The sequence below is a fragment of the Schistocerca cancellata genome, chromosome 1 (genome assembly GCF_023864275.1).
Source record: "Schistocerca cancellata isolate TAMUIC-IGC-003103 chromosome 1, iqSchCanc2.1, whole genome shotgun sequence".
NCBI lineage: Eukaryota > Metazoa > Arthropoda > Insecta > Orthoptera > Acrididae > Schistocerca > Schistocerca cancellata.
The window spans coordinates 863584234-863608545 of record NC_064626.1 but is presented as its reverse complement, the minus strand read 5'-3'; the positions used below and the strand labels follow the sequence as shown (position 1 = coordinate 863608545).

At 44.4% G+C, this 24312-nt stretch overlaps 1 protein-coding gene across 1 annotated transcript in view; it reads left to right on the top strand.

Annotated features, from left to right (window-relative positions):
* LOC126108326 (G-protein coupled receptor Mth2-like) overlaps positions 1-24312 on the top strand; it is a 137855-nt gene that overhangs the window by 8199 nt on the left and 105344 nt on the right. Inside the window, exon 2 of the mRNA XM_049913579.1 lies at positions 7156-7341. Coding sequence (XP_049769536.1) covers positions 7156-7341 — 186 coding nt within the window. The remainder of the gene's footprint in view (positions 1-7155; positions 7342-24312) is intronic.

The window sequence follows — 24312 nt, the reverse complement described above, 5'->3', positions numbered from 1 at the left end:
AGAAGCCATTTGAGGGCCCGCATTCAACCTGTCTGTGAGAGACACATGGGACCAACACTTGCAGTTCTGGTCTGACGTGCAATTTCGTATGACAGCAGAAGTACTCTCGTGATTATCCCACGCACATTTACTGCAAATTTGTTCGTCAGTCTGTTCCTTAGACCTGTTGTGCTGTCATTTGTGAATAGTGTTCCAGGGGGTGTTTTCCAACAGGATAACGTTCGCCCACATACCGCTGATGTAATCCAACATGCTATAAAGAACATTGACATGTTGACTTGGCCTACTTCATCACCAGACCTGTCTCCAATCGAGCACATATGGGATATCACTGGACGACAACTCCAGAGTCATCCATAACATCCATGTATTTACTGACCAAGTGCAACAGGCATGGAGCTCCATCCCACAAACTGACATCTGGTACCTATACAACACAACGTATGCACGTCTGCATGCTTGATTTCAACGTTCTGTCGGTTACACCGATTATTAATGTTCCAGCATTTCATATTTGCAATGGCTTACCTCGCACTTACTTTAACCTGTGATCTTGCAATGTTGATTGCTTAAACATTTTACCTAGACAAATGTATTCCCTAAATCTCATTACCCTACGTTAATTCTTTTTTTGTATTGCGATTTTTTCCGTCAGTATAGCATACCTTTGTTAGAGAGCAGTAAGCCATCAAGTAAGTTGATATCGTTGTTAACATCAACACGCACTATGTGAGAGATATTCTTTCTCATCGCCACATGGATCGTTCACTCGTTCATTGTGATCAACACAACTTTACATTGAAGTAAAAGATACACGTTTCAACAATAAATTTCTTGTAGCATACACTTCAAAGCTTGCAACAACACAGTCCGCAATAACGTTGCTTGCAATAATATCTCTGTTCCTTTTTTATTTGTTCCGTTACCAATCAGTACAAAGCTACAATGAAACAAAACAACGCAAAATATATTTCTTCCTTTCATTGCTTTGGCTCACTTGACAAACTGAGAGTGGCACTATATAATTGATGAAAACACGACGGAAGCGTATCTCTATGGTGAAAAGTTCTCAGTGCAGTCGAAACCGAATCTCCTCGTGATTTCCTTTCAGACTGCGTACACTTGTATTTTAGTACCCTAGTACCCATTCTCTTTTTCTTGAAGCATTACTACTGCTACTGACAGGAGGCTGTAGATAATTCCACGGGAATTTCTCTAGTATTGGGATGTCATGAACGCGTATCTGCCTTTGTAGTGTTTGAAACTGTAAGTGCACAGGGTCATCAGAGATGCTGTGTCGCCTGGAGCCTTATTTGGACGACCTCTTTGCAAGAAGCGTGGGAGATGATGCGCACTGTTAATCGTGAGATGAGCAGACAGTAGCCAGCAATGGTGTTTTCTGAGTAGTAGTATGGCAAAGGCCGAGTGGTACGGTTCCAGTTATGTTCTGTGGAAGCGGAACATGTTGATTTACTGATTAATTACACTGTTAGACAATGGTTCAAATGGCTCTGAACACTATGGGACTTAACATCTGAGGTCATCAGTCCCCTAGAACTTAGAACCACTTAAACCTAACTAACCTAAGGACATCACACACATCCATGCCCAAGGCAGGATTCGAACCTGCGACCATAGCGGTCACGCGGTTCCGGACTGAAGCGCCTAGAACCGCTCGGCCACAACGGCCGGCTGTTAGACAAGGGAAGGGGTCTATTTCTGATATTAAAATGTGTGCTTCTAAACCAGTTTACCATGGGAAATTCAAATGTATAAACAAAATATCGTTGTCAGGGATACTTTATATATAAATCTCTACAATTAGTGGCAAACACAAGGACGTTATAGAGAAATACGGGTATGCTGCTGCACCCAGTAGTGATGGAACGTGACAGTTTCTTGTTCAACAGCAGGTGGGAAGAATCAGACTTCATTGGGTTATCCCCCGCCATACCTATGTCATTAAGACAACCTGCAATAGCTCATTAACTCGAACTGCGACAGCCGGTCGCTGCCTCGGCAGTAAGCCTTCAGGCTTCCCAGAGGCAGGTGCATCGAGTTCACAACAGTGGTGTTAGCCGTAATTTGAGTCAATCTTAGCGAGTGGGTGTTTTGGCTGACAAGTAACCGTCTCTGTCATGTTTCCGAGCATAGTTGAACTTACAAGTTCCTGAGTTTAAACAGATTTAGCCTGGTGCTGAAGGTAAATTGACTGCTTGTTTTTACATATCAGCGTTTCTCTAGCTCTCTAGTATCTGTGTAGTACAGGTGTACTGCTGAAGACAAGCCAGACAACTCCTGCTATATCTGTGGGAAATTCGCCTTTGTCAGAAATAGGAAGAAAATTTCAGCAGTCATAAAGAAAGCATATAAACATCACTTTGGAGTAGAGATAGGAGACCGAGATAAAGAATGGGCACCTTATTTCTGTTGTGCTACATGTTACTGCAAACTAATTCAGTGCTGGAAAGTGACAGTGAAGTAAGCAGCAAAAAATGGTTCAAATGGCTCTGAGCACTATGGGACTTAACATCTGAAGTCATCAGTCCCCTAGAACTTAGAACTACTTAAACCTAACTAACCTAAGGACATCACACACATCCATGCCCGAGGGAGGATTCGAACCTGCGACCGTAGCGGTCGCGCGGTTGCAGACTAAAGCACCTTGTACCGCTCATCCATAAAGGCCGGCAAGTAAGCAGTATAAAAGAAATCACAGATGATCCTTTATATCGCTGCACAATTGAGTCATCGATACATATGATAGCACGAGAAGATTTAAATGGTTTAGTACGTGATCCGGACTAAGTAAACAAAAGGCGCAACTGCTTGGTTCAAGATTACAAGAGTATAATCTACTCCACCAAAGTACTAAAATCAGTGTGTTCAGGCATAGAGAGCATGCCTTTATTTCCTATTTTGCAACTGATGTAGCACTGACATTTTGCAATGACGTTGCTGGACTAATGAAAGTGCAAAACTTCACCTATATTTCACATGAGTGGAGACTTTTCATAGATGACGTCGAAAACAAGTCTCAAGGGTGTTTAGCTCCATAACGGAAATAAAATACTCTCTGTTCCGGTAGCTTATGCCAGCTTAACCAAAGAGAATTACGAATTCGTACAAAGGATGCTAAATTCATTACAATACAGTGAATACTAATGGAAAATGTGTGCAGATTTCGAAGTAATTGCTATGGTACTGGTAATGCAACAAAGCTACAAGAAGTACGCCTGTTTTCTTTGCGAGTGGGATAGCCAAGACAGAAATTGTCACTACGTGCAAAGAAATGGCCTAGGCGGAGATGGAAAGCGGGCGAAAAGAATGTACAACGTGAAAGTCTGATAGCTCCTGAAGATATACTACTTCCATCGCTTCACATCAAACTTGACCTAATAAAACAATTCTTAAAGGCCATGGATCCAACAGGCAGTGGGTTTGCATATCTAGCTACCAGATTCCCCTGTCTTTCAGCTGCAAAAATAAAGGAAGGTGTATTTGTGGACCCACAAATCAAGGAGCTGCAGAAATATGCAAATTTTGAAGTACATTTAACTGACAAGGAAAAGACAGCATGGGACTGTTTATAGATGGTGTCAGAAAATTTCGGAAGAAGAAGAGCTACTAACTACAAAGCAATGGTGAATGACATGATCAAAGCATACCAAGATCTGGGATGGAATATGTCTTTGAAGGTACATATGATGGACTCTCATCTGGACTATTTCACAAAGAGTTGTATTGACTTATCGGATGAACCATAGAAAGGCGTTTTGAAGGGAAGTGGGTACCTTCTGTGCTAGCAGATTATTGCTGGAATATCATTCGAGAGTAGAAAGATTCACAAGAGAAAAAAGTGATGTCCATTACTATACAGTGACTCATTATTTTGTCAATTTTCTGTAATTTCTCATGTCAAATAAATACTACAAAGCGTATACACAAAGATTACTGTGTTATATCTCACCCTCCTTTAATGCGATAAACTTACAACATCACAAAACGTGAATTTGTTTATCGAATTTCACCTCATGTTTGCTGCGCTATATCAGAAACAGAAATGCGAAATAAAATTGCGATTAGTCATAAACTACCCCACAGAAAAAAAAACGAAAAACAGTTTTGAATTCAGCACTCTAAGTACAACTAGGATCACAATGTTTTGTTTCTTTTTTTTTTTCAGAAAAAAGAAAACTTTTTTTTTTGTAGAACAGTGTTATTTGAGATGAGGAAAGAGACTGAGACTACAATTTTCGTTAGTAACAGAAAAGGTATTAATTTGAGGTAATTCATTTCAAAATTTATGCTTCATTGCGGCGGCTTGTAGTTACGTGTTCCTTGTTCAGACATCCAAAGACTTGAGCACAGCCGCGCGGGATTAGCCGAGCGGTCTATTCGCTGCATTCATGGACTGTGCGGCTGGCCCCGGTGGAGGTTCGAGTCCTCCCTCGGGCATGGGTGTGTGTGTGTGTGTGTTTGTCCTTAGGATAATTTAGGTTAAGTAGTGTGTAAGCTTAGGGACTGATGACCTTAGCAGTCAAGTCTCTTACGATTTCAAACTGATTTGAACATTTTGAACTTGAGCACAGGGAAAGATAAACAGCCATTCCTAATTTGAATTTAAATATTTGTCATTTTTACGAGCTGTATTTCTGAAAAAGCCACATTTTATGTTAAAGACTATTGAAGTTTGTCCACACAGGAATTGCGATTTTATTGTGTATTGATGTTCGTAAAACAAAGGAAGAGGATTTTTCAATACAGAACTCATCCAATCAGGAAACTAATAACTTTTGATGTTATAATTTATCAATTCATTGCGCACATCGAAAGCCCATGCCAAAATATTAGTTATCATTTTTACTTGTTCAAATATGTTATGAACCAACTATGCTTTGCATTTTTTAAAAGAAGAGAGCGCATTACACCAGGTCCAACTTAGCAATTATAAGTAGCTGTAGCTCATCAAATGCGACGCGCTTTCTAGACAAGAACAGTTTTTAGTTTTTGCAACACATTCTCGCAGTCGAATTCTTGTGTTCAAAGTTAACGAATTCCAATGTGAAAAGCTTACGTTAGCTTAGAATGCCACCAAGCAAAGCTTTTAATGAATAATATAGCTTTTATTACTACTGCCACCATTAGCACCACTACTACAACCCCCCCTTCCCCTCCGACACTTCCTCTCCCAATTTCCGTTGTTGTGACCAACAACGCTCCCACGGGAAAAATATCCATTGCCCGGGCTCCAACCTCCACACCCTATAGAATATCTCGTTAAAAATGCTTCCGGACACAACTACGTAATGCGGAATCGAACAGTAGATCCGACGAAAGACGGGCCCGCCAGCGTAAGAGGAGGGGGGAGTATTGTGTTGACAGCAGAGAGGCAATAAAAGCAGAATGGGTCGGTCAGAGAACTCAGTGACTTCGAACGTTGACTAGACATTGTGTGTCACTGACAATCTAACGCTTTTAAAGACACGCAAATGGACTGATGGTGTGATTCTGAACTGGAATCTCGAAGAAACAAACTCAGCTAAACCAAAGCAGGAAGAGCTTGTGTACTGACGAGCACGGACGTCGAGCTTTGCAGAGAGTGGTTGTAAAAAGTCACATGAGATCACTGGAAGGAATCACTGGTAAGTTCCAAAGTGCTACGAGCATTCCACCTACCACGATGACTGTACGTAAAGACTTACAAAAAATAAGGTCCAGTGGTCGAACAGGTCATTATTATCCACACAGTTCTGTAGTCAGTGCTGAGTGATGCTTGAGGTGGTGAGAAGAGAAAAAGTGGAGTTGGTGGACAGTGGATGAGCAGAAAAAAGTTATTCTGAATGGTGAATTACACTATATTCTGTGGAGAATCCGGTGGAAGGGTTTGCTTTGGTGAACGCCTGGAGCACATTACCTGTCGCCATGTGTAGTGCCAAAAGTGAAGTACAAATGGAAATGCCATGTGGCTAGGGTCTCCCGTCGGTTACACCGTTCGCCTGGTGCAATTCTTTCGAGTTGAAGCCACTTCGGCGACTTGCATGTCGATGGGGATGAAATGATGATGATAAAGACAACACAACACCCAGTCTCTGAGCGGAGAAAATCTCCGACCCATCCGGGAATCTAACCTGGACCGTTAGGTATGACATTCCGTCCCGCTGACCACTCAGCTACCAGGGGCGAACAGTGAAGTACATAGGAAGTGGTGTCACGGTATGGGGGTATTTTTTCGTGTTTAGGATGTGATCCCCTTATTGAGCTTAAGAAAATGCTAAATTCTGAAATATACAAACACGTTTTAAAGCAATGTTTGCTGCATGCGGTAGAAAAACTATTCGAAGACAAGGACTGGCTGTATCAATATGACAACGCACACCTCCTAAGGCAGCATCTGTGAGAGAATGGTTTACGGACAGTAATAATTCTTGAAATTGTCTGATCTGGCCTGAGTTTCGTCCCGACACCAACTGGATGAGTTAGGACGTCGACTTAGTCCCCGACTCCAGCGTACACCACCATGATGTTCCCCAGTTTCGACTATTGAGGTACAATGTGCTGCCATCCCTTCAGACGCCGACAACTCATTGAAGTTCTAGCATTCGCAAAAGTGTTGAGCGGACGCACATCACATTAATAGATGTCTGGATATTTTTAATCAGATACTGTTTACTTCCTATGACGAACGAAGAGCTCTGACGATTGGCAATGGCCGGCCGCAGTGGCCGAGCGGTTCTAGGCGCTTCAGTCTGGAACCGCGCGACCGCTACGGTCGCAGGTTCGAATCCTGCCTCGGGCATGGATGTGTGTGATGTCCTTAGGTTAGTTAGGTTTAAGTATCTCTAAGTTCTAGGGGACTGATGACCTCAGATGTTGAGTACCATAGTGCTCAGAGCCATTTTTTTGATTGGCAATTCTGCCACCTCTCCACTTCCAAGTGCGTAAGGTTGTTGGCGATACCGAAGCTACGTGGACGAAAACGGTAGACATCTATAAACAACGCCAAGACTGATGCTTTGACGTAGGGACGTATGCAAAATTACGTTAACTGACTGGTTCTTGAAGATGCGCGAAACAGCCACACCAGGTCCACTGCTATTACCGTCAGGTTTGTTCGTTCGCCGTAAGGACTAGAGTGAGCTCCGTGTCCCACAGGCCTGCTGGTGTCGGTGCCGTTCCTGGTGGCGACGGCGTGGGTGTACCTGCGCTTCCCGCAGCTGCGCGACCTGCACGGCCGGGCGCTGGCCAACCACGCGCTGTGCCTGGCCGCCGCCTACCTCAGCCTCTCCGTCACGCAGCTGGCCGGCCACCGCTTCTCCACCGGCGCCTGCATCGCCTTCGGTGAGTACACCGCGACCTCGTGCGCCCGGTTACGTGTTTACCCCAGCCTTGTGCCACAGAGAAAAGAGAGTAACGCCAGGGGGTCGTTTTGTACTATTTTTGCAGGTAACCAACCCTTTCATCGTAACCCACGTGTTGCTAAAGGGTTTTTATCCGAATATAATTTCTTTTTGAATACTGGGTGTTTATAAATTAGTTCTACAAAAATAATTACAATCATGAAAAAGGTATGTAACTCGCAGAAATGTTTGATACAGCACTGAATGCAGTCTATCTTCATGTTTCATTTACAAATGTTCAATGTGGCTACCTTTTGTAACACGACGAATGTCTCATCTGTAATAAATTTCCTGGCGGGTCCTACGAAACAAGTCTTGATGTATGATGGAAACTGCTTGTTTTATCAGTTGTCGCAGCTCGTCGACGTTTCCCAGAAGCGGAGGAGAAAACGCTCTGTCTCTAATATAACCCCCCACACAGAGGTCTGTTGGGATTAAACCAGGTGATCCTTGTAGCCAGGATATTGTTCCACCATGTCCAACTCAGGTCAACACATTCCTACGGAGATACCTGATAACTTAAGTACACTACTGGCCATTAAAATTGCTACACCACGAAAATGACGTGATACAGACCTGAAATTTAACCGGTGGTGGTTAGTGGATTAATGTCCCGTCGACAACGAGGTCATTAGAGACGGAGCGCAAGCTCGGGTTAGGGAAGGATTGGGAAGGAAATCGGCTGTGCCCTTTCAAAGGAACCATCCCGGCATTTGCCTGAAACGATTTAGGGAAATCACGGAAAACCTAAATCAGGATGGCCGGAGACGGGATTGAACCGTCGTCCTCCCGAATGCGAGTCCAGTGTGCTAAACACTGCGCCACCTCGCTCGGTGAAATTTAACCGACAGGAAGAAGATGCTGTAATACGCAAATGATAAGCTTTCCAGAGCATCCACACAGGGTTGGCGCCGGTGGCGACACCTACAACGTGCTGACATGAGGAAAGTTTCCAACCGATTTCTCATACACAAACAGCAGTTGACCGGAGTTGCCTGGTGAAACGTTGTTGTGATGCCTCCTGCAAGGAGGAGATATGCGTACCATCATGTTTCCGACTTTGATAAAGGTCGGATTGTAGCCTTTCGCTATTGCGGTTTATCGTATCGCGACATTGCTGCTCGATTGGTCGAGATCCAATGACTGTTAGCAGAATATGGAATCGGTGGGTTCAGGAGGGTAATACGGAACGCCGTGCTGAATCCCAACGGCCTCGTATCATTAGCAGTCGAGAAGACAGGCATCTTATCCGCATGGCTGTAACGGATCGTGCAGCCACGTCTCGAACCCTGAGTCAACAGATGGGGACGTTTGCAAGACGACAACCATCTGCACGAACAGTTCTACGACGTTTGCAGCAGCATGAACTATCAGCTCAGAGACCGTGGCTGCGGTTACCCTTGACGCTGCATCACAGACAGGAGCGCCTGCGATGATGTTCTCAACGACGAACCTGGGTGCACGAATGGCAAAACGTCATTTTTTTGGATGAATCCAGATTCTGTTTACAGCATCATAATGGTCGCATCCGTGTTTGGTGACATCGCGGTGAACGCACGTTGGAGCCGTGTATTCGTCATCGCCATACTGGCGTATCACACGGCGTGATGGTATGGGATGCCATTCGTTACACGTCTCGGTCACCTCTTGTTCGCATTGACGGCACTTTGAACAGTGGACGTTACATTTCAAATGTGTTACGACCCGTGGCTCTACCCTGCATTCGATCCCTGCGAAGCCCTACATTTCAGCAGGATAATGCACGACCGGATGTTGCAGGTCCTGTACGGGCTTTTCTGGATACAGAAAACGTTCGACTGCTGCCCTTGCCGCCACATTCTCCAGATCTCCCACAAATTGAAATCGTCTGGTCAATGGTGGCCGAGCAACTGGCTCGTCACAATACGCCAGTCACTACTCTTGATGAAATGTGATATCGTGTTGAAGCTGCATGGGCAGCTCTACCTGTACACGCCATCCGAGCTCTGTTTCACCCAATGCCCAGGCGTATCAAGGCCGTTATTACGGCCAGAGGTGGTTGTTCTGGGTACTGATTTCTCAGGATCTATGCACCCAAATTGCGTGAAAATGTAATCACATGTCAGTTCTAGTATAATATATTTGTCCAATGAATACCCGTTTATCATCTGCATTTCTTCTTGGTGTAGCAATTTTAATGGCCAGTAGTGTATGATGATGCGGTGGCGCATCATTTTTCTAGAAAATAAATTTGGCCTTTAACCTGTTGTAATTGAGGAATGTTAGAGGATAGTCAGATACGATATCCCAATTCCAATTGACTCAGCAAAAAAGAAAGTACATATCCGAACATGACGACTTACTTCACCGCAGGTATGGAAGGTGGCTTCGTCACAGCTCGTTTTCCTCTTCATGCTTCCAACAGTTCCAATTTGTAGGGCTTGAACGACGGCGTTTCCGTAATACCTTCGACAATGTAACACTAGGCATATTTAGTTCTAAGCTGGGACATCTCGTTGATCCGAACTTGTTGAATTGCTGCGTCAGAGATGGCCGACCCTGACCCGACGTTATGTGTCATAAACAGTCAGTTTCTGTGAAAAGATTGTACCAATTAATAACAGTTTGTCTCTGACGTGCTGGCTTGTGATATTTAGTCCTCAATTGTCTCTGAACTGTAGTAGCGGATTTGGATTGCACCGTTGTACGACACCATGATGACTGTTGGAATAGCTCGCGAATGCCATCTAACGGGAACTTCGAGAACTAACGGCGTTAGGTGGGAATAAGACTTCAAATATACTGCATTCAGCGCTGCATCAAACGTTTCTATAAGATATTTACCATTATCACAAGTAAATGTTACTTTAGTACAGCTAATTTATAAACACGCTGTACTAAGTCGCATCTGTAGGAGAACTTAGGAATGAATGGGATAGCGGGGCATTTTCTAAATTGAGGAATGCTGAAAGATATTGTAGTGGCATGTAACTACATCTCTGAATGGAAAGGAAGATGCAACAATCATTTTCACTTCGTTTGAATTGCAACTTGTAAGTGAACGGTTGTCTTTCACTTTTCCAGCTGTATTTTTATAACTTTGGTGAATTTAAATTCAATAGAAGACTTTCGTTTTTAATTGTACGCCCTTAGTCCGTACCATTCGCTATACATGAGTTACATAATATGTTGAAATGCGTCAGTTCTGATGTTTCATGATACTTGTTAAACTGAAATACGCTCTTGAGGTGGAATGCGATGAGGGATTTTTTGATTTAAGTACATTTGAAACTGAAAATTTCTGTCTTTCCCTCCTTGCTTCAGAAATTGGATATTAAATCAATGGAAATGGCAGTTTGAGCCGTTTTATCATCTAAAATTGGAGTATTTAAAACATCTAAAGAGTTTAACTTACCCAGACGAACATTGGAGAGATAGGTTCGTAAATAAAAATAGTCCCAACTCCAGAGTTGACAAATCAGAAGAGAAATTCAAGAATGTGTTCACTGCAGAGCCAAGAGACGAGCTGATATCACACCTGAAGTCCGTGGAGGGCAGACTTCTTAGTCCAACGATAAAACATCTAATTGTCGGCTCATTAGCCTATCAGCTAGAAGAAAGAAATGGTATACCATACCAGATCTGACAAAGAAACTTGTCTATCAGGGCAGGCCTGAAGCCTGGGGTATAGGATTTATTACTAGGCATTCTATGTTGCCAATGAGCGAGGCAGAAAATACACCTCGTGCATGAGCGACGGGATTCAACAAAGTGACAGTAACTTGGTATTAAGCACTAAAAATAGTGGTACATTTTTCAAAATTACATTTAAGTATTGACTTATTCTCGACGATTCTTTAAGATTTCATGCGCTTGAGTCTAAACCGTTCATTAAACATATTTGTCATAGTTTTAAGATGGTATTCCTAATAATACATAACATACAGTTTTAAGTAATTTTCAAACAAGGCACGATAGTTTGTACTACAAGATGATTTTTCATACATTGCGCCCGTTTATTTTACAAAAATTGTTAAACATTAAGGATCCCATTCCACCTAGAGTTCCCCTGTTACTAAACAGCTAAAACGGTCTCCCAGTCCTAATAGTCCTAATGACTACCAGGGCAACAAAAATGTAATTTCAAGTATTATATATATACACTCCTGGAAATTGAAATAAGAACACCGTGAATTCATTGTCCCAGGAAGGGGAAACTTTATTGACATATTCCTGGGGTCAGATACATCACATGATCACACTGACAGAACCACAGGCACATAGACACAGGCAACAGAGCATGCACAATGTCGGCACTAGTACAGTGTATATCCACCTTTCGCAGCAATGCAGGCTGCTATTCTCCCATGGAGACGATCGTAGAGATGCTGGATGTAGTCCTGTGGAACGGCTTGCCATGCCATTTCCACCTGGCGCCTCAGTTGGACCAGCGTTCGTGCTGGACGTGCAGACCGCGTGAGACGACGCTTCATCCAGTCCCAAACATGCTCAATGGGGGACAGATCCGGAGATCTTGCTGGCCAGGGTAGTTGACTTACACCTTCTAGAGCACGTTGGGTGGCACGGGATACATGCGGACGTGCATTGTCCTGTTGGAACAGCAAGTTTCCTTGCCGGTCTAGGAATGGTAGAACGATGGGTTCGATGACGGTTTGGATGTACCGTGCACTATTCAGTGTCCCCTCGACGATCACCAGTGGTGTACGGCCAGTGTAGGAGATCGCTCCCCACACCATGATGCCGGGTGTTGGCCCTGTGTGCCTCGGTCGTATGCAGTCCTGATTGTGGCGCTCACCTGCACGGCGCCAAACACGCATACGACCATCATTGGCACCAAGGCAGAAGCGACTCTCATCGCTGAAGACGACACGTCTCCATTCGTCCCTCCATTCACGCCTGTCGCGACACCACTGGAGGCGGGCTGCACGATGTTGGGGCGTGAGCGGAAGACGGTTGCGAATGGTCCTCGCCGATACCCCAGGAGCAACAGTGTCCCTAATTTGCTGGGAAGTGGCGGTGCGGTCCCCTACGGCACTGCGTAGGATCCTACGGTCTTGGAGTGCATCCGTGCGTCGCTGCGGTCCGGTCCCAGGTCGACGGGCACGTGCACCTTCCGCCGACCACTGGCGACAACATCGATGTACTGTGGAGACCTCACGCCCCACGTGTTGAGCAATTCGGCGGTACGTCCACCCGGCCTCCCGTATGCCCACTATACGTCCTCGCTCAAAGTCCGTCAACTGCACATACGGTTCACGTCCACGCTGTCGCGGCATGCTACCAGTGTTAAAGACTGCGATGGAGCTCCGTATGCCACGGCAAACTGGCTGACACTGACGGCGGTGGTGCACAAATGCTGCGCAGCTAGCGCCATTCGACGGCCAACACCGCGGTTCCTGGTGTGTCCGCTGTGCCGTGCGTGTGATCATTGCTTGTACAGCCCTCTCGCAGTGTCCGGAGCAAGTATGGTGGGTCTGACACACCGGTGTCAATGTGTTCTTTTTTCCATTTCCAGGAGTGTATATTGGTGGAATTTAAAAATTTTAAATGTAGTTATAATTAACACATTAAGAGATCTAATCCTCGGTAGAAAGGTTTAATATAACAAGACAGGTGTTAGTTAGGACATGCGTACATGTCTTGAGACAATATGACACTCAGTATACATAAATTACGAAGACCATATTCATTCAGTCAAAGTTAAATATAATTTTAGCCCTTTCTCGGACAAGGACTTTTCTCGGGCAAGGGTCTTACTCGGGCAAGGGCCTTACACACACACACACACACACACACACACACACACACACACACACACACATACACACGCGCGCACGCGCGCGCGCTGATCCAAGCTAGTTTGATGCTTATTAAATTTTCAGTGTTCATGCAGTAAAATGTTAGCATCAAATGACACATTCTAATTTTATTATGTATTGGTATTGTGTCTGTTTTTCGGACATACACGCCCAAAAGACACCATACCAAAGTAATATAAGCCCCTGACGGCGTGTCGAAGTTTCAGTGCGGATGCAGAATAGAGTCCGACCTGTCGTGGGAATACAGTAGGGCGGCAAGCAAAGAGGAAACATGTTCAGAGAAAGCTACGCTGTAGCGTGTGGCATATGACGATTCGGGTCAGACAGGAGACGTAGTCGGGTAGCCGAAGCGGGTAATAATGCAACAAAAGTCAAAAATTTCTTTCCTCAAGTACGTTGTAATTTATTACTTCTTTACTGCTGTCTCCATCTGCAAGACATCTCGCAGACGGTATCCACATACATTACCCAATCATATCTTTGTGCGGCACACTGTTCAGAAGATATAACGTCATAAACGCTGAGATGCGTGAAAAACTAGCTTTTCATAAGACGAAACTGTTTCATACGTGGGAGTTAGATTCCTATAAAAAATCGATCTTGGGAAGCGGGGGATACTGCCAATTGCCTGACCAGGTTGAGATAGTTCAAAATGTTCGAGTTATGCCTACTCGTCGATCCCCAATACCAGACATAGTACTTCTTTGGGGTGTCTTAGCCCCTTGATGATTAGCTTCTTGTACTAAGCCACACCTCTTCCAAATTAAGTTGAAATTGATGTACTTATATATACATATATGGTATTATCCTCGTCAAGGATTAGGCCTTGCCGGCCAGAGTGGCCGAGCGGTTCTAGGCACTACAGTCCGGAACCGCGGGACCGTTACGGTCGCAGGTTCGAATACTGCCTCGGGCATGGATGTGTGTGATGTCCTTTGGTTAGTTAGGTTTAAGTAGCTCTAAGTTCTAGAGGACTGATGACCTCAGAAGTTAAGTCCCATAGAGCTCAGAGCCATTTGAACCATTTTTTTATTAGGTCTTTAGGACTGTTTCGGCTCTGGCTCTGAGCACTATGGGACTTAACTTCTAAGGTCATCAGTCCCCTAGAACTTAGAACTACTTAAACCTAACTAACCTAAGGACATCACACACATCCATGCCCGAGGCAGGATTCGAACCTGCGACCGTAGCGGTCACGCGGTTCCAGACTGTAGCGCCTTTAACCGCTTGGCCACACCGGCCGGCAGGACTGTTTCGTCTCAAAATATTTCTCGTCGTGTCTTTAAAGGGATGTCAAACGGCCCTCTTGTCGGTTGAGTTATATAGTATTTCCGCTTTAGTTGTTCTGTCACTGGACGTGCATTGGACACGGTCTTTCCAGTTCAGACAGTACATTTCATTTAAGTCCAACAACAAATATCCTGTTAGGAAGAAGAGGACCTTCATCTCTGATGATTAGATTCGTCGTAATTGATCAGATGTTTAAGTCCAACATTCGCTACCACACAACAGCAAAGATAACGCCATTACTTTGTAAGGTTTAATTATTTCTTTCCCTGCGTTATGTTTTAATGAAAGGTATATAGTTCCCGAGAAACGTCCGATTCTGGCTTATTTTATCTCTACATCATCTGACTTTGGAAAATTAAAAATATTTCAAGTCTCTTAATTGTTCAATTATTTGTTCATCTATAACTATTGTGGCTGTTATGGGTTCCAAACCTTGAAATGCCATCAGTGTTGTTTTATCAGTCGATATCCTTATTCCGTATTTATCAGCAATTTTACTCGGTTTTTGTACTGAAATCTGAACCTTTTCTTCTGATTCATGTATAACATTTTGTGCGTGTAAGAACGCTATTATAGATGTCAACTCCAGGACACAAAAAGCTGACACAATGTAACACCGCCTCTAGGTTTGATAATGGCCTCAGACTTCTTCAGGCTTGAAGTATCTCATGCCTCATTTGGATTCCATATGGCTTTCAAACTACGGGGACGCCGATTGTTACCCGCTGTTGCGAACAGTCAGACATTTTCTGTGGAATTAAGACCGGATGATTAAGCGGGCCTCGAAAGATGCAGTAGGCTGCCTGAGTGTCACTCAATCGTGGAACGCATGCGTGCAGCGCTGCCAACAACTCTGTTATCAACCACCTGAGATGGGATTGTCCACAGCATACTCATCATGAAAATTTAAAGAAGGGCAAGAATGTTGACATAAACATCCCATTTCTTGTACAGAGTAACTTGAATGAGCAGGCCCAAGTCAAGGTACAAGCGACAGTCCAAAACATCAAGCAACCATCCCCGACCTGAATTACACCAACCACACAATAAAGGTTAAAAGCCTTAATAGGCTTTGGATGCATTAGACACCTTCCATCGTCTGAAAAACAGGCAAAATCGGGACTTCTCGGTCCTCACAACGCTCCCCCAGTCCGCCAATATGTGAGATTTGGCCCACTGAAGACGTGAACCTTTATGCGTCAAAGTGAGAAATAGCATTTTGTGAGGTACACCATCGTATATGCCCATTGCATGCTGTTCATATTTCAATGTTCGCTCGAAGAGTGGTTGAGAGGGACTTTAATTAAATAACAGCAGCAATTTCTGTCGTGATTGAGGTCGATAGGCAATGAGAAGGCGTGAAACTCATCTCCGGTTTGTGTAGATTTGGATCTTCTCATGACGACGGCACACAAGCTACAAGGCTATGAGTGATGGACCACACTTCGTAGGCAACTGGAGAGCCTGAGTTCGTACACTAACAAATCGGATGACCTCAGTCGCAATTGGTTATGAACCTGCCCACGCATGATGTCTCTCTTCTCCAATTCTGCTACGTCTCCACGTCGGCTCATTATGCTGCCCTGATTGCGTCCAACGATTGAGTCGTACGTCCCACTTCACTGCCGTGACTTGCGTCAGCTGGAATGCTGAAAATCCTGAGCAAAAATAGAGTAGCAAAGATAAGTACAAAATATTTGAGCAGCTGACTGTAATTAAGAAAATGCTGAGTGCTGTTTTATGGACTTCAGTTCAGACTGATGAAAGCTTACTACTCTAGTTTTCGAACATATCAAGCAGAAAAATTTCCCCGTTTGAATGGGAGCAAAAAATCAGATAGGATGTACAAAAGATAAAAGTCGAAGATCACGAAATTCTAAAAAGATAGGGCGTTCAGAATTCCAGTTTGAGAAAACGAAGAAAGAAAACAGGAGCAACATGGTGAATAGGTCGGAAAACAATACATTCTAATCGAATGAAATAATATTCGAAAAACCAGAAGCTGGATCAGAAATGGTTATTCGTACGATCCAAAGGAAAAACTTAAAAAGAGCTACTTGTAACCGACGAACTCAAGACTTTGCTTTTGCACACGGTTTAACTCGTGCTTACCTCTCATTATAAGAAATATGTCATCTATTGCCTCAATAACATCAGAGGGAACAGCATCTGGAATATACTATAATATTAAACGACATTTCTGTAGACTACATCACGTACGCAGTGCGACAAAAGGGATCATTAGTATTGACTCAAATGGCTCTGAGCACTATGGGACTTAACTTCTGAGGTCATCAGTCCCCTAGAACTTAGAACTTTTTAAACCTAACTAACCTAATGACATCACATACATCCATGCCCGAGGCAGGATTCGAACCTGCGACCGTAGCGGTCGCGCGGTTCCAGACTGTAGCGCCTAGAACCGCTCGGTCACCGCGGCCGGCGATCAGTAGTATTCTGCGACTGTTTCGTGCTGCAGTAAAGAAAAGTGGCTTGTAGTGAAACGCGCTGTAAATTGTGTGTCAGGCATCTGTGCATTTGGTCAAAGACAAACCCCTAATGGCAGACCACTCGGACACTCAACGGAGAGCAGACGTTTGCAGCGAGGTTGCAATAATTGCGTGGAAGGCTGCCATTGTCAAAGAAATACGGAATCGTCTGGTGGTAGTGTACACAAGTCAACGCAAGTCATCATCAGCAAAGAGTAGTGGTGGATAAAAACTATTCACTACTCAAGAGGAGAGTCAGAACTGTAGAGCTAACGAGACGCAAGAGACAGAGTCTGCAGTTCAGTTAGCATTGTGGAACACCCCATCGTGAACTGCACACATCTGAAGGTGGCGATCTGTCAGTGTTAGACGACTACTGCGCGGCTGTCTTTGGATGTTTCTTTGCATTCAAAGACTTATTGACTTCACGGTATAGGCAGAAAACGCTTCGAAACGGTCTGTGAAAAATATGAAGTGCGGTATGTAACAAGTACATAAAACTAGATTTCAAACTGTATCTCTTGCTGTTTGAAACATCCGCAGGAATAACAGGACGGTTCTGTGATGGAATGACCACAATAACATACAGCGTAAATGACCTCACTAACCTCACACTGTGCGTCAATACGAATTCTAGACACCGAAGCATTAGGAGATTTTCAAACAATCTGCGGGAATTCAGCCGGGTAATATTTATAGCGACCGCCGATATTTCGGCGGGAGTACGCCCTGCCATTTTCAAGGCACAAACTGCAACGGACAGGCGATGCACAAGCAAATTTAAAACCTCGGTTTTCGAGTAATACAGGAAAGATAACATACACACACTGATCACTAGTGCCACCAAAGATGACCAAAGTCAGAGGTATCGATAGTGAAAGACTACGAACGCGCATTGACTCCGTCCCTCTGTTTTTTGACAAGGGAGAGAGCCGGATTCCAAACAGAGTTTAAACAAAAACCTTCATCCCTGTTTACAAGGTTTCTCGCTAATTTAATCTCAACAGCCTCCTTAATAACACTGTCCCGATAGCTGGACTTCCATGCCAATATCTCGGTATTGTTACATAACATAGGGTGACCAGTATCCAAACAATGTTCAGCAATAGCAGATCTACTTGGCTGCTGTAACCGTATATGCCGTTTATGCTCAGTACATCGGTCCTTCGTGGTCCTGATAGTCTGACCAATGTATGCCATGCTACAGCTACAAGGAATGCGACACACACCCGCCTTATGCAAACCGAGATCATCCTTAACAGAACCCAAAAGCACTCTAATTTTAGATGGAAGTCGGAAAACACATTTCACATTGTATTTCCGTAAAATACGACCGATCCTGTAGGAAGTGCTTCCTGCGTGAGGCAATAAGGCTTAGGTGTCGACTCAGTGTTGTCATCAGTCACCCGATGCACAGTTGCTCGACAGCGCAACGCACGTTCAATCTGTCTTCACTATAACCATAGCTTCAAGATGGGACAGGTCAATTCGCAAAGTCTCAGTGTTGGAAGTTAACATGTGCCCTGTGCACCAAGGTACGAAGTACCACTTCGCGCTGAGCCGGATGGTGACAATTATCAACCTGTTAATACAAGTCAGTGTGAGTACGTTTCCGGTAAAATGCATCTCCCAATGATTCATCATTCTTCCTCCTAACCAAAACGTCAAGAAAGGGAAGGCAACCATCCTCTCCCACCTCCATTGTAAAACGTATGTTCGGCTGGACCGAGTTCAGATGTTCTAAAACGGCATTCAAATTCTTCCTACCATGAGGCCAAACAACAAAAGTATCATAAACATATCTCAAGAAACAGGCGTGTTTCAAAGGCGCCGACTCCAATTCACGTTCCTCGAAGTCTTCCATAAACAAATTAGCAATCACAGGAGAGAACGGAGGACCGATGTACAGAGAATAAAGGGCACACACAATTACAGCAACCAAATAGATCTGCTATTGCCGAACATTGTTTGGATACTGGTTACCCTGTGTTATATAACAATACCGAGATATTGGCATGCACGTCTAGCTATTGGGACAGTGTTATTAAGGAAGCTGTTGAGATTAAATTGGCGAGCAACCTTGTAAACAGGGATAGAGGTTTTTGTTTAAACTCTGCTTGGAATCCTGCACTCTCTCTTGTCGAAAAACAGAGGGACATGTTATCTCCCTGTTAGTTCGTAGTCTTTCACTATCGTTACCTCTGACTTTTTGGTCATCTCTGGTGACAGAAGTGTTCAGAGTGTGTGTGTGTGTGTGTGTGTGTGTGTGTGTGTGTGTGTGTGTGTGTGTGTGAGAGAGAGAGAGAGAGAGAGAGAGAGAGAGAGAGAGAGAGAAAGAGAGAGAGAGATCTTTCCTGCGTTACTCCAAGAACAGAGGTTTTAAATTTACTTATACATAGCCTGTCCGTTGCAGTTTGTGCCTTGAAAATGGCGGGGTGTACTCCCGCCGAAATATCGGCGGTCACTGTAAATATTACCTGGCTGAATTTCCGTAAGTTGTTTGAAAATTGTACACGCCAAGAGAAACTCAGGTCTCATATTAGAAGGTTATCTACACGAAAAACGTAAAGTTCTACTCGGACGTTTCTCATAGCCTTTTACGGTACATTACACAGCATTGGCGAAGTAGCTGTTCAAATACCCGCCAACTGCATGGGTAAACATTCGTAGGTTGCGCACACTTTTCTGCTGTGAACCGAACCGGAGGAGCACGTCGGCCCATTACATTGCAGGAGGCGAGACTGGAATTATTTAAGGCTAGTCCGTCTCGCGTTTCCTACGCGGAGCGGCTCAGCGTCTATTTCCGTTCCTCCACGCAACATTTTATATCTGCTGCACTTAATTTAGAACCAGTGCAGTCGAGACTCCATGCTGTACGAGACGTTTTTTCCAGGAAACCAGCGCTTCATTGCCGCCGAAAAAGTCGCCTTATCTGAGCGGCGACACCAATTCAGCTGAGGTAGTGCCAGTTGTAGAGAGATTGCCATTTGCCATAACATATGACTACGGGACCAACTGACAACATGATCTCTGACTTCAGTGAGCGTTTTTAATTCTGCTTAGCTTAACGTCGTTTCTTAGGTAAAATGGTGGAGGAGGGGGCGGTAGATCGTATTGGACGTAGCCTAAATCAACTCCTCGTGCAATCACACCCGTTTCAGTCTTCCACTGGTCTCTTTGAATGCAAAGTTTTAAATCTCCATCTAAATACATGCTCCGCAAACCACAGTACGGTATGTGGCGTAAGATGCCCTGTACCACTACCAGTCATTTATTTTCCTGTTCATCTCGCGAATAGAACAAGGAAAAAGACTGTCTATAAGCCTCCTTGTGAGCCCTAATTTCTCGCGTCTTCACTTCGGTGTCCTTAGGGAATATGTGTGTTCACGGCAGTAACATCGTTCCGGCAGTCGTCATCAAATGCCGATTCTCTAAATTTTCTCAATAGTGTGCCTCGAACGTACTCTTCCCCCCCCCCCCCCCCCCCCCCCCAGGGATTCCCGTTAGTTCCTGAAACATCTCCGTAACACTTACGTGTTGTTCTAACCTACCGGTAACAACTCTAGCAGTCCGCCTTTGGATTGCTTCGATGTTTACCTTTAATCCTACCTGTCATGGATCCCAAGTACTCAAGCAGTACTCGAGAACAGGTCGCACTAGCTTCCTATCTGCAGTCTCTTTGACAGATGAACCACACTTTCCCAAAATTCTTCCAATAAATCAAAGTCGGCCGTTCACCCGCCATCCCTACCACAAGCCTCACACTCTTGTTCTATTTCTTATCGCTTTGCAACGTTACTGTAAAATATTTAAACAGCTTGATTCTGTCAAATAGGACACTACTATTGCTGTATCGGAACATCAGTTTTCCTACAAATCCGCATTAACTTAAATTTTTCTACAAACAACCGCAGATTTCTGTCCACCCTGTCCGTCAGATCATTTATGTATACAGAAAATAATAACGATCCTGTCACACTTCACTGGGGCACTCCTGATGATACCCTTGTCTCTGATGAACACTTGGGTTCAAATGGCTCTGATCACTATGGGACTCAACATCTGAGGTCATCAGTCGCCTAGACTTAGAACTACTTAAACCTAAGGACATCACCCACATCCATGCCCGAGGCAGGATTCGAACCTGCGACCGTAGCAGCAGCGCGGGATAAACACTTGCCGGAGAGGACAACATACTGTATTTTACTACTTAAGAAGTCTTCGAGCCACTCACGTATCTGGGAACCTATTCCTTATGCTCGCACCTTCGTTAACAATCTGTAGTGGGGCATGATATCAAACGCTTTCCGGAAATCTAGAAATGTGGAATTTGGGTTCATAGTTCACAGTGAGAAATGGACAAGCGGAGTTTCGCACTTGTTTGTAGCCTTATATATTTCTTACTTCAGGCCTTTAAGGGCACAAATAAATTCAATTTTGCTTTATGAATAATGTATATATTTTCTGAGATATGAAAATATCTACCAATTTGCAACTATTGTTTCTCATAGATAGTATTCTTTATGAAACTCCAGAAAACAGTGCCTTTTCTACCCGATGCACAAATTAACATTACATATCTGGCAGATAACTGATAGGATTACTTTGCAGCTTAGCATCTTGAATGTACCTGTCTTCGCAGACATAGTCGGCCAATGTCCAACATTGTCCTTACGAGCAACCTTTTGGGGAATCGGCTTTGATGCATGTCCTATTCTCCATTTCTCTGCATATACGGTATCTACGCATGCGGTAGGTCTTCCACTCTTTCTCCCAATTACGTCCATGTTCATTTTATGCGCAACTCCGACTACTTCAGCTCTAAACTGACAAAGTGGCCTCTGCTTATTTTTCGGGACACCAAGACAGTCATAGTCCCTGTTCTACAGCCATGAATTTACAGTCATATCAAGGAAGTGAAAAAAAGTGAAAATGGCTCTGAGCACTATGGGACTTAACATCTATGGTCATCAGTCCCCTAGGACTTGGAACTACTTAAACCTAACTAACCTATGGACTGCACACAACACCCAGTCATCACGAGGCAGAGAAAATCCCTGACCCCGCCGCGAATCGAAACCGGGTGAAAAAAAGTAGCCGACGGTAGTACGTCTTCGATCTGATGTCGATTCTGTATAATGAAATTAGTGAATCTAAAAGATCCACTCTTTCCATAAACTCGTTGTAAAGAAGAATAATTGTGGGCAGTCACCTTCAAGCCTTTTTTTGACCTTCTTATCCAGTCGGTTCGCCTTACTTAGTGGTATCGCTAGAGGAGGCACTCGCGCAACACCCATCACTCTCTCCTCCAGCCTCACAAGCAACAACACTCCTCTTCTTTCCATTAAATACAGCAGGACTCAAATGGTGCAAATGGCTCTGAGCACTATGGGACTTAACATCTATGGTCATCAGTCCCCTAGGACTTGGAACTACTTAAACCTAACTAACCTAAGGACAACACACAACACCCAGCCATCACGAGGCAGAGAAAATCCCTGACCCCGCCGGGAATCGAACCCGGGAACCCGGGCGTGGGAAGCGAGAACGCTACCGCACGACCACGAGTTGCGGGCACAGCAGGACTCACTATCTAAAAAGTGAACGGCCTGGTTGCGAGTGCCAAAGTTGACAGATTTGTAACGTTTAAGAAATAGGCTCAAAAATTCTAGGAATGATGCCTACGATAGTCATAGACATACCCTGAAACTACCTCCATCACGTAATATTTATTTAAAGCTGACAACTTAAGTTTTTCAAAATGAGTAATAATAAATATCAATAACCGAAATGCACTAGTCCACGTTACACATAACCCGAACCGTTCAAGTGGTTGAAGAAGTTCTCAGGGTGCAGCGTAACATCCCATACTTTTAGTCTGGAGAGTTACGAATCTCTACGCAAGGCGACTGCGAGAAAATCTTTCTAGCTATGGTGATGCAGCAATGTACTGTAAGCGTTACAAATTTGTGTAGCTTGTCCTTAGAGGGTTCACTTGACTTCACTGTCATGCTTATCAAACCACTGTAGCACGATTCTGGCCTTACGACAATGACCGTTACCCTGTTGGAAGTGCCATCGCCGTTGGAGAATGAAGTGATCAGGTAGGCTGCGACAATGTTCACTTAGTCCACAACCGTCATGTTGCTTTCGATTACTCTCACAGGTCCCACGGAAGCAGAGGAGAATATCCCCCATGGAGCAATACTGCCCTATTCGAACTGTGTCCTGACGCGGTGAGCGTTGTTAGCTGTTCGCATGGTTCCATACTCCAACACCGACATGATGGTACGAGAAACCTGATTCATTCCAACAGGTGGCTCGTTTCCATTGATCCATGACCCACTGCAGTGGAAACTGATGTTTTCGTTCGTTCAACATGCGAACACGTAGGGATCGTCCGATGGGGATCTCCGTGTTCAACAATGTACGCAGAACGATGTGCTCCGGAAACACTTCTGCTAGCACGAGCATTGTACTCTGTCGTCAGATCTCACACACATCGCCGTCTATCCCGTTTTACATACTGGACAAGCTTCGACCACTCGTTCTGCAGTTAGGCGTGGACGCAAACACTTCGTCGCCTAGTCGTGGTTACATCTTCCTTCAACCTCTTCCCGTAGATGATCTCGAAGCGAAGTGCCGGCCGACCAGTTTCACTGTTTCCGAGTTGCCTGTTCGCAGGCGCCCGACCATAACAATGTGCCCTTTATCGAAGCCCAGTATGGTCGCTAGAATGATTCTCCGCTGGTCTTTGCTTCACTTATATACACACTTTTCTTATCGCTGACGTGCCAGAAACGCCACCAGAAGACAATTCAGTCTCGCTGTGGATGGTGGTCGCAATGTTCTCATGTGTGTGCGTGTGTGTGTGTGTGTGTGTGTGTGTGTGTGTGTGGTGTTCATTCCATATCACTTCAGCAGGCTGATAATTGAATGGGTACTTGCAGCGACCGTAAGGACTTTTGTGATATATTGAGCCAGTGCTGTGACTCGCTGCCGGCGGGCGTATCTCTCCGTAGAGAGCAGTTGTGACAAAAGGATACCAAAGCCGAACGACATTATCGTTTGGTGTTGCGACACACTGCGGATGTAAGCACTGATATACTTTAATGGCGAATCTCTTGATTAGTAGAATTCCCTGTGCGTTGCAGATTCGTTAGAATTAAGACAATGCACGGGGCTTCAGTTATACGTTATCTTATCGTCAAGTACGAGGGGCGTTCAATAATTTGCTATTTTTTCCGTCCAATTTCAGTTGAAAAAATGCGAAATTTGTTGTACGACATCACCCCTGCAGTTTTAAAGAGTTTT